We start from the raw sequence: 12,012 nt of genomic DNA on the forward strand, positions 1-12,012 counted from the left end.
TATGTTATTCTAGGTGTTTCATGTGTAAGTAATAAACTGGAATGTGTTCATAATTTAAACTATGTTCTCGTGTCATCAGCTCACAAGCAACACGATGTGTTGTGTTGGGGATCGCTGTTACTGTATACGCTTCGATCGCTTGACTCTATTTCCCAAGGCCCTGTAGACAGGAAGCCATACTCCATGTGATCATACACCCATTGCACATTCTCATACAGCAATATGACACTCATCAATCCTCACCTCAAATTGGCTAGGCTTTCTGGTGTTGAATGCTGAACTAAAGTTCTCCTTTTCTGCGTGCAGACTAGAGCCGTGCTGGCAGTGCCTACATGTTTCTGAACTTTGACCATTTCTTTTTCACACGTAGTTATATTGTTACCCTCAAGCTCTAAGCTGATCTATTTTGATACAACTGCTGTAGCTGTCAAATAGCAGCACTGGTGCCAGAAGAATCTGATGAGTGATTCACAGAATTTTCCCACTCGTTTAATTTCACTATACTAGTACTGTATGTATTTTACCTAAATAAACTACTTGATCAAAGTAAAACAACAGTCCACTAGGATCTGTCACATTTTCCTGTTTTTTTTTTTGTCCATATTGAAAGGCAAATAGTTACTTATTACTGTACAGGCCATGTAAAAAATTAACTCCTCATACATTACTTTTGCTTCATGCTACCTTGAGTGAAACTAACTAACCAGTTGTTAAACTGAACAAACATGCAAGCTTTAAATCATGAATTTGAGTCTATGGAAGGGGGCCATGATTCCTGTATAATGATATACACCATAATGCCCCAATATAGAAAACAATAACTCAGCAGCCTCCCATTGCCGGTAAAAGGACACCACGCTCTGTATCATCGCTTTTTCATACTTAAAGTTGAACTCTCCTCCATTATTAAACTGTTCATCCTTTACTGCTGTTACCCTAAACTTACCTTGTAAGTGACATCGTCAACAGTTTGTAACACAGAAAACAAGTAAGGCGTGAAGCAGACTTTACAGGAATCTTTTTTTTTCACATTTACAGTCCAGCACTTTCAGGTATATCTTAAAAATTCAGTAATGATGGGTGAAGTTAAGATTTCAGTTAAGACGGAAATGTAAGATTTATCAACACACAATCTCTCTCACAAGTTGACCAAAGTTTTTTCCGCACTCACAGTCAGCAGTCTCAGGTTCACCCACTTGCATTACACTTACTTGCAATAGTAATACACACTCTGAGAGATCAAACACACACAGACAGACATTCATTTTTCCATGAGCTAATACTGCGCACATCAGTGCAGAAGTACTATAGCTACCCTTTCCCTTTGTCTCTGACACACAAAGGCAAACCTGATGAATCTTTTTTCCCTCCATATGAGCAGAAAGCCCAGCCACGTACTGTACATCATCAGTGATCAGATTGTAAAACTGTAAGTGATTGATCAGTGTTATTGAGCACTGTGCAGTCATTTGTGTGTGTCACAATCACCATTAATGGATTATTGAAGGGGTTAAGAGGTTTGAAGAGCTGTCTGTGTGATATGATTATCAACACTTTTTGTTGGAGTGTTGAAGGGTTTAGTCAAAACTCCTGGCAAAGAAACCATCCTCTGTTTACTGTTGAGTTAACTCTACTTGATTGATACCTTTGAACAGGCTCTGATCAGCTGTATCAGGTCTGTGAGTGGAGTAACAACCCTCTAATCAGCACTTAGAAGCTCAACATCACTATTAAAGCAAAATTCAGTTCTGTAATTCAATTCAACACTTTCATATTTGAGTGAGTAATAACCTTTTGGATCTCAGGAATAACATTATGCAATTTTTCTGCCACTAATTCCCCTCAAAGATTGCAAAGATTCCCCTGCTGTGCAGAGAAGAGCACCGACGTTCCCCTCAGTTCTCCTCAAACTGACACATGGGTTCTTTCATCCACTGATGGTGTTAAAGACAAGGGCCACATGGACTTCCATGATGACAACTGCAAAACGCTGTAACTGCATGAGTCATAAAGTTGCTCATAAAGTTGCTGACATTTAGGAGAAATGTATTAAGTAGATAATTTTTTTTATATATTTACCTCACTTACCTCACTTAATGTATGACTCCCACAAGGGTATGACTTCTAATCTTTATTTGGAAGTCTTATTAAGTTTTTAGTCATCACCTCATGTGGATCACCAGCTAAAGTGGTTAGCCATTCCTCTGAATAAATCCGGGAATTTTTTCTTGAGTGTTCAGTATCATTAGAGATTGACAAATCACTGAAGATACTAAGCACTGCGAGCTAGAACTTGTTTCTGACAACATTAGCGTCATGCATTAGTGTACCTGTGTGGAAATTATGAAATGGGTATAAGAAAATAATGAGAATAAAGTAGTTATTCATAAATATTGGAGTCCAACAAATTTCCAGCCAAGTCTGTGAGGCTGCACTGGAGCTAAATGCTAACATTAATTCCCTCACAATGATGATGCTAACATGCTAACCATCATAAACCTAAACAAGAAATTGGACCTGCTGATGGTGCCAAATGATTCACGGATCAGCAAAGTTTTTACAATTCAGCCCGAGGGAGGACAATAAATTTCACTATTTCATGGCAATCCCTCCAACAGCTGTTGCCTGTCGTCATAGTGGCTTACTAAAAAAACATGACAACCACATGCAACACCGTTTATATGCAGAACACAGATCCTATGGAAAAGTATATAATATTGTCACAGTCACGTGGTAGTTTTTTTTATTCATTGGTTTGCAGAACAATGATTGTGTTTTTTTCTATCTCAGATATTGTAGAAGCTGTACAATACTCAAGCCAGAGCAGCTAATCTTTGTTTCCAGGTTGAGTGAAACAACGCCACTGGAATCCTATGTAAAGTACGTTATTTTAAAAGTATGCCACAAATCATTTCATCTATTAATGCGCAGCAAGTCGACACTCTATTCCCCAGATCCACTTTGTTTTTCCAACCAATCCGACAGCATCCAATCATGCTGCAGGAGAGAGGCATGAAGAACTAATGTCACATTACTGAGCGCCAGTTGGAAAAGTTAAGACCAAAGACAATTTTGTTTAATTCAATCTGTTGTTATATGGCGTTATATTTGGTGACGACAAAGTTTAGAACCTAGATGGGCAAAGACTTGAGACTTACTTGTGACTTGATAAACAATGATCCACCTCTGCTACATATATTCTACGGCTGCAGGATATGATTAAAATCACACAAAAAAATTACAATTGTGTTAAAATAAAAATAAATAAAAATATGATGATGTGACATTTATCTGTACCAAAGAAACATTTGGAGAACAAGATGTGTCGGCCATGGACATCTCTGCAGAGCTGCTTCATTTTATTGCTTTTATTATTTGAATGAGTTTACCTTCAGCAATTTGGATATTGCACTATTGTGATTTTCCTAATATTTCTATGAATGATGCAACCCCCAATGTGAAGATGGTTGTACAAATATATATATATAAAATAATAAAAATAATATATATTTACGTCTATAAACAACAGATATTCTTACAAGAAGTGTCAATTCCTTCTGCACATTAAATCTTCATCATCATTATTATTCTTAGTCATTTTTTAAGTATTATAGTTATTATTGTTGCTGCTATTTCTTTTTTATTTATTGCTCTGCATCTGTGTCTCTCCCCCACCCCCCCACCCCCATTAAGCCCCCCTCTTCCTCCCCAAGCAGTCGAAAGGTTCAAAGGAGTTTCCCCGAAACATAAATTAAACTGTACGTTACTGTACATTAGGGGATCTCCATCACTGACCATCAAGTGTGATAACTTTTCTGAAGATGGGGATGAAAAAAGGAGAAGCGGTGCCAATCTCAGTTTCTCTTACTCTTCAAGAAAGTACTTCCTTATACTCTAAGAACATTTTTTTCTCCCCATGTTCAACGACATACCAGTTCATTTCTAAAAGTTGCAGTAGCAGGCCAGAATCATTTCTACTGGTTACTGTGCAGATCTTATCCATAAGATGTGGTACATTTATTATATTTGCAGTAAGATGTCACAGCATTGACATTGTTAGATCACCTCCAAGTAGTGAAATTAAATATTTAGAATACAGCGATGTTAACAGCTCATTGAGGTCAACGACAATTTCTTGATATTACATGAGCAGAGAGTACTCACTGTTAAAAAAAACAATGGAAAAAAATAAAAATAAAAAAGTGAAATAGTGAAAATGTCAAGTAAATGAAAGTCACTTTACAGGATTAATGTCATAACAAAATATTGGAGGCCCCTTCTATTTGCTAATGTACACATAGTTGCAAAATAGTTTGCAAACAAGTTTGTGAACTGCTTGCATGTAGAGTTACTATCTCTTCAAGAATGTCTTCTACCAGAATGCAGTAAAACAAGATTGTTGACGCTGACTCATATCAGAGGTAATGTATATAAATAACTTTTATGTCTTAAGTTTCTTAAGTTTCTGTCATGTTAAGATTTTGAAAATAATAAGTGCCCATCACATGAAATAAAAATTTCCAGGTAGGTGTGTAACGAGTCAGTCATTGACTTCCTTCCTTTTTCTTGTGTGTATAAAAAGAATGCGCAGATACCGATCACATCAAGCCTCACACTTAAGACAACAAGAAGAAGCTGTGAAGGAAAAGAAACAACGCTGCAGTATGAAGTTCGTGCTTGCCCTTCTCGTCCTGTTGCATCTCTACTACAGTGTTCAGTCAAACAAGGACCTGAACCGCGATATTATACCCCGACTGGAGAAGCTCAACACACTCTACAAACAAAAACGCATCAATATCACATCTGTAAGTATTTTGCATTGATATTATCACACTTTATTTCAACACTTGTGGCTTCGCTCTTGCAGGTCTTTTTTGTCAGACGCTTTATTGTTAATGTCATAACCTTACAGATAGAATAATATATAATAATATCTGAATGAATGAATTAAATACATTTTCTCTCCCTGTAGACACAGATGATGCGTGTGACATACAATAAAGCTAATGCAGTAAGTATTGCATATTTTTCACCATCTGCACTCTGAATCATTTAGACTGAGCTTTGTTGGGCTCGGGTCATGATGACACATGGACTTTTATTTACAATAGCCTGACTCAGCCATGTCATTTTTCCATAGCAATCCTGTGTGGGCGTGTTTGTCAGGGGGCTGAAGGACCTTCTTAACAATGTGACGGTACTATTCTCGGAGGACAGGCATGTTCTGGAAGAACTTGAGGCGAACCTAGATGCTCTGGGATCACATCAAGAGGTTAGTCAACAGAAACATGATTTCTTGACAAGACAGTTCTTACCCTTTACTTGCTGCATCAATAGTGGCTATCATGATAAAACATAATCCCAAACCCTCTGTGTTCCTCTTTCAGAACAACAAATGCCAGGAAAGATTTACGAGGTCAAGGAATATCAGCCTGATGCCTTTCAGCCAGTACAAACAATTCTTCATCCGACTTAACAGAAATTAAGCAAAGAGTTGAAGATTGTGGCCTGTTTTTCTCTTTCATGCAGAGCAGCTTGTTGCTAATTAGGAGTTATTTTAAGTAAATTTTTCTCACATAAAATGAAAGGACAATTATGACCGGATAATTTATTAGATTCACATTTAAAATTACCTTTATATATTTATTAGTATTATTTATATTACTATTTATGTTTATTTATTTATTTATTTATTAGTCTTGATATCAACGGACACATCCTATGATGTATTCAGCAAAGTAATATTCACAATGTGAAAAACATTATGTCAGTTCAGAAATGTTGTGCTGCTGTCGTCAAATAAATCAACTACTTTCATATTTTGTTCTCATTGAGTATTATTAAAAAAAAAGGTCAGGCTGTAATGCCATGGTGCGGAGAGGAGGGGTGTTTGACCCATAAAAGTAAGGCAGAGAAGAGGAAACAGGCAGACAGAGTAATAGAGAACACTGAACCATTGTCTCTTTTATCTATTCTGTCCATCTGGAGAGCGGTTAAGAGTTAACATGTTCGCATGCCACTACTCAAAAAAAGACATGTTTTCACACCTGCATTCACATACACGAACATGCAGCAGAAGGCTGAGGTTTTGTAACATTTTGGTTCCTAAAACGGGCCCCTTTGACGCTCTCAGCCGTCTTTCTCAAAGCACTGTAACTGTCATCCCACATCAGACTAAAAACACTCCAAACTTGTCCAGACTTATATCAGTATCCACATGAGCACTTGTCGTGATTGACATATTATGTAAAAAGCTGCAGTTGTGGTTTACCTCATCTGTTTTCACACATCTTCTTAGTCATGGCTTGGCATCTGAAGAGAGCAAATTACTCATTACATTGCAAGAAAAGTAAGATAAAGAGGATTTTACAGTCAGCATGTTTAGGAAATCCTAACTCACAGCAGCAGCAGCAGCCTCTATGTAGCCTTTGAACTGCATGGGACGTGAGTTAGAGGAGCAGCAGCTGCACCTTTGAACACAGAGAAGTAGCAGAGCAGAGGGTAGGTAGAAAGAGACGCTCTGAAGTAGGCCCACAATGCATCTCTGCTTTGCCTGTCTACCCTGGTCTCACCTCTGACCTTTAAACTCTCAACCCTGCCCGGCTGCTGTGTCTTTGATGTCCTCGAAGCAAGGCAGCACTCAGAGAGTAAGAAAGAACATGACATCTTTTTTTAGGAAAGAATGCAGCACATGAGAATAATAAACACACGGTTATAATAAACTAAAAATACATTTTACTAATTCACAGGTTTCCAGGACAATTTTAAAATTATCTTTGGAGGGCAGAGCACTGATGCTGATTAGCTGACATGTTAACATTTAGTTAAACATCAAGTGACAGAGTCAGTGTGAAGTCAAAGAAATAGTTCCACATGTCAGGAAATATGGTTATTCGCTCTCTTTGCCGAGTTCGATGAGAAGATCGATAACGCTTTTATGTCTATCTGTTCAATACGAGGCATGAGTTAGCAACCTGTTAGCTTAGTTTAGCATAAAGACTGGAAACATGGAAACAGCTGGTCTGGCTTCGTCCTCAGATAACAAGTGAGTATAAAAACAATGTGGTTTAAGTGGTGCTACGTTAAGTGGGCGCTCGTGGCCAAGAAACAGTCTGGCACACACACCCTCGTAAAAAAATTAAAGTGAGAGTGAAAAGTGGTATTGATCTTCTCATCAAAGTCTTGGCAAGAAAGCATATTTCTCAAAACAATCACTGACCTCTCTGGTAGCTCTCTCAGCAGACTATAACATCCCCATCTGTTCCCGCCTTAACTGTAAATGTTGGAGTGCTTGAGTTTCCTGCTGACAACAAACCTGTTGGTGCTAGACAACCTTTTTAAGAAAAGGTATTGACTTGTGTTGTCATTGGTTTAATATGCATTCATTTCTGGGGTTTGTCTATAAAAGATAATAAAGAGAGTCCTGAAATATTTAAAGGATATTAAAAAATAATGAGCTGTCACATTTGAATTTTGTCAGTTTGTGTTTTTTAAATAAATCCCTTATTAAATATTAGGCAAGACAAAAGAATAGTCCCTTATTATATTACAAATGTAGCATTTTCTGTTAGAGTATCTTATATTGTTCTTCAAACTGTGATAATGGATTACAGCACAGAGTGAGAGATGTTAAGGAAAATATGGCAAAAGGAAAATGAACACGTGTATTATTCTATTCACTCATTTACACCAGTCTGGTGGCTTCAACCCATCTATTAAACCGTCTTCTAGTGTGGATGTTTGTGATGGAAAAGGGTGAAAGCAGTTTCTTTTCCTCCTGTCAGAAGTACTTACATCAGTGTAAGGTGACAGCTGGCATGTCACGATTGTTTGTGTGTATTCCACTATGATCTGCGTGCGAGATACCAGCCTCTACTGAACACAACAGCTATGTGTTTGCTGACAGATTTTCTTTACAAGCAGTGCACGATTTATCGGTCAGAGCAGATAAAAATGATGACTGCGGCTGAAGGTGACATTGGTCCGTCTGCACATGAGAAACTCTGGCATAGGCGGATGAAGAATGTGAGTTTCTGATGTAATCTTCTGTCTGAGCGTAAACCTGTCGTTCATAAAAAAAACAACTCTATTTCATTCATTAAAATCCTGCAAAGGAGTAAAAAATCCTTCACATGGGCTTCGTGTCCCTCCAGCTCGATCTCCCCCTTACAGGTGCAGTGGTTCTCTCTCTCCGTTAGGTGGCCTCAGCGACTCACTGGCCCCCTGCGTGTTTGGCCTTTGTCCTGATTCAGTTTTATAACTCGCATCTTAATTTAATTAAACTACACCACAGTGCAGATTTAAGTGGGTCAAATTAAGAGACAGCGCCGCTGATAACCGGTGACTTTAATCTGCAGTGCAATGTGTTATTAACCTCCAAAGCCTTCATCAAGAGGCCACTCATGACAAGTCAGGTGTTACTCACTGTGCATTAGGCAGTATAGCGGAATTGGTCGCCAAAGGGCCACAGTCACATGCTTTTCATCCCTGCTTCACTTTTCTCTTGAATGGGACAACGTCAGTGCGCCGGAGCGCACAGGCTCCGGGATTTGGCCGCTGACGCGCAGGGCTGCAGGAGGAGGAGGACGCAGCCGGAGCGGTGAGTGACATCTGAGGAATGTTGTGTGTGTGTTTTATTTACTCGCGAACAACAGCCAGCGAGTGCATCGAGGATATAATCTCTTTGGTTTGTTTTTGTCGGATGTGGAGGACTGTATTTCCCCCCCCCTTTTTTTTGGATGGGACTTTATGCTGGGAAGTTGTAATGGAAGCGACGGGACATTTATTTTGAAATGTTAAATGAAACCACAGCTAGTAAGGTGAGTATGAGGATTGCGATTAAAACAGAGCATTGTGGGGTATATGTGCGGAGGACCGCAGGACTCTTTATTAGTCATGCCTTCATAATTACAATGCGCTCATGGGAAAATCCTGCTGACAGTTGTAGCCAGTGCTCTTTAGAGTATGCTTTTTAAAATCGGATCATTGCATTATACACATTATAATCGGCTATTTGAGATGCAGTCAAATAGCACAGTATAATCAGAACTTACATAAAGGGAGCAACAATAAACATGTAGTATTTCAACCAATGTTTATGACAAGAACTATTATCTAAGTTAATGTTAAAAATGAATTTCTTTAATCCACAGGGTTTGCTGATGATTTTAGTGAGCAGACAGAGAGATTCCGAATATTACAGCAGTTTGGGACAGACAGAAGAGCTCACAGTCATTACACAGAGGAATTAAGTTACCACTGCCTCCTCAGCACTGCAGCTCAAATGATGTCAAATCTAATTAACAAAGTCAGGAGGCAAATGTCCGACTCAGAGAGGGTTTGCCTCATCTCGCCATTCATCATTTATCAGTTGATGCAATGATGGTGATTTGTTTGCCTGGCAGGAGCACAGGAGCCTCCTAGATTTTTAACCCTGTGGATATAATGTAGCACAGCTCTCCAGGATGACTTAAAGGAACAACCCGACCCGCACATGTTCAGGGATGGATCTCATGAACTTCACGACTGTCATTGACAATGGGTTTTTGGAAGAGGCTCCTTCGAGCCGCGTCCTAACTGGCTGTTTCCTCTCGCTGCTCATCCTCACCACCTTGTTGGGAAACACGCTTGTCTGTGCCGCAGTCACCAAGTTTCGACATCTGCGCTCCAAGGTGACCAACTTTTTTGTGATCTCGCTGGCCGTGTCAGACCTCTTGGTTGCCATCTTGGTGATGCCGTGGAAGGCGGTAACAGAGATCGCTGGATTCTGGCCGTTCGGCTCTTTCTGTGACACCTGGGTGGCTTTTGACATTATGTGCTCCACGGCGTCCATCTTGAACCTTTGTGTGATAAGCTTGGACCGCTACTGGGCCATCTCCAGCCCCTTTCGCTATGAGAGGAAGATGACACCTAGAGTGGCGTATGTGATGATCAGTGTGGCCTGGACGCTGTCCGTCCTTATATCCTTTATCCCGGTGCAGCTCAACTGGCACAAGGCCCAAACTAAACCTTACACCCCTCTCACTGGGTCCTCTGGCTCTTCAGGTTTGAACGCTTCATCTTACCGTAGCCCGGAGAACTGTGACTCGAGCCTGAACAGGACCTACGCCATCTCCACCTCTCTCATAAGCTTTTATATCCCTGTGATCATCATGGTGGCCACCTATACCCAAATCTACCGCATCGCCCACAGACAAATCAGGAGGATCTCGGCCCTGGAGCGAGCGGCTGAAAATGCCAAGAACAGGCACGACAGCATGGGCGGAGGCTCCAGCATCGCAGAGTCAGAGAGCTCTTTCAAAATGACATTCAAGAGGGAGACCAAGGTGCTGAAGACACTGTCGGTGATCATGGGGGTGTTTGTGTGCTGCTGGCTACCATTCTTCATCCTCAACTGCATGGTGCCCTTCTGCGAGCAGTCGAGCGGAGGGGAGGCCTTCCCCTGCATCAGCCCCACCACGTTTGACGTGTTCGTGTGGTTCGGCTGGGCTAATTCCTCCCTCAACCCCATCATCTATGCCTTCAATGCAGATTTCCGCAAGGCCTTCTCCATCCTGCTGGGCTGCCACAGACTGTATCCAGGAGGCCACAATATAGAGACAGTCAGTCTAAACAAGAAATGACTCATGACTCTCTCACAGCACTGACTCATCCTTAATGCTAAGAGTCCAAGCGTTCCTGTACAGGCCGGTCTGATCGACTTCAAACGAGGACGCTGCTCTCTGTGCTGACTCTTAGTGTGACTGAAGGATACGGTGACCCCATATGTACCCGTGTTTGCATTACGCGAGTGGCCCGTGTGCAGACTGTCAGAGTGAGCTTGCCGTGCTCGCCGTGGTCGACTACACTGTCTTCAAATGGAAGAAACTCCTGAAAGAGGAGAGGGGATTTTGGGGGATTGAGATTAAGACTCTTCTCCGCTGTTGTGCCAGGGAGCTCGGAGCCCATCGGTGCTGACACGCCCCTGGGATAGATAATCCCATGACTGGGCAGCACACTCTCTAATGCTGTCAGACACTGCTCTCTTCAATACCATCACACACACGTACGCAAACACAAACACTGTCAAAACATGCTACTCCAAATATAGTGCAGCACCCAGCACGCACACCACAACCAAAACCATGACAGCTCACAGAAATACCATTACTCATTCGTTAACATCCTGTGAACCTGCAAGGGTTCCAGCTGTAAAGGGTCAGACCAAATCCTGTTTCGAAATGGAACATGTAGGTAAAATGCACCGACTGGAAGATTCTGGGCTGATACTTATGTTAAAACCACCAATTTGGCTGATTGTTGATGCCGATACGGATGTTTTTTTGTTGTTGTTTATTTGCCCTTTTGTGCCAGGGAAACAAAACGAAAGCTAAAGATAAGCATCTCTTCCTTGTTGCAGCTCAGTCTATTTCTCTTCCTATCTGAGATGTGAGATGCGGAGCTGAACAGACGCTCGCTGTCAGTGCTCGTGTACGGAGCACATCAATGTTTGCGTGCAATTTGTGCCAGTGCTCGGAAAATTTAGGTAATTATTTCCCCAATATTAGAATTGGAAATAACCAACAAAACATTTAGCCAAAATCGCATAATTGATGCAACAAAATTGATAAACACTGACATTAATGAACAACATCTTATTTGCCGATAGGCAGATGTCAGTCAGCAAGGCGAATACCGGCCTATACCGATGTTCTGCCGATAAATCAGTTCATCCCTACTTAATATAAATTAGCACAAAGGAAAATAGATCTGATTTTACATCCGACTTTATCCCTTAATGTTCAGAAAAGTTGTACACTTATGAAAATGTGACCTAAATTTCTTTTGTAAGCAAAGGTGAAAAATGCAGTTTGTCAGACTTTAGGTCACCCCTCGTTGCTGACACTGGTGCAGAATTGTTATTTATATCTCATCCAAATGTCAAGTCATTATAACTTCAAACCAAATTTACTCAACAGACACCTCATAAAATATTTGTTTCAGTGCTTGATGGTGTTTTATGGATGAGTGTCT

General features: G+C 40.6%; 1 protein-coding gene across 1 annotated transcript; it reads left to right on the forward strand.

The window, feature by feature from the left end:
* Window positions 1-9,492: 9,492 nt before the first annotated feature.
* On the forward strand, window positions 9,493-10,880 carry drd1a (dopamine receptor D1a). The gene has a single exon (XM_035669462.1). It carries the CDS (start codon window positions 9,504-9,506, stop codon window positions 10,620-10,622), a length of 1,119 nt encoding a protein of 372 aa, XP_035525355.1. The 5' UTR covers window positions 9,493-9,503; the 3' UTR covers window positions 10,623-10,880.
* Window positions 10,881-12,012: the final 1,132 nt, after the last annotated feature.

This window comes from Morone saxatilis, unplaced genomic scaffold (genome assembly GCF_004916995.1).
Source record: "Morone saxatilis isolate NCDOM2014 unplaced genomic scaffold, NCSU_SB_2.0 Contig22, whole genome shotgun sequence".
Taxonomy (NCBI): Eukaryota; Metazoa; Chordata; class Actinopteri; family Moronidae; genus Morone; species Morone saxatilis.

Excerpts from the sequence above, each read along its gene's own strand:
- drd1a (XM_035669462.1), top strand. The coding sequence starts at position 9,504 with ATGGATCTCATGAACTTCACGACTGTCATTGACAATGGGTTTTTGGAA.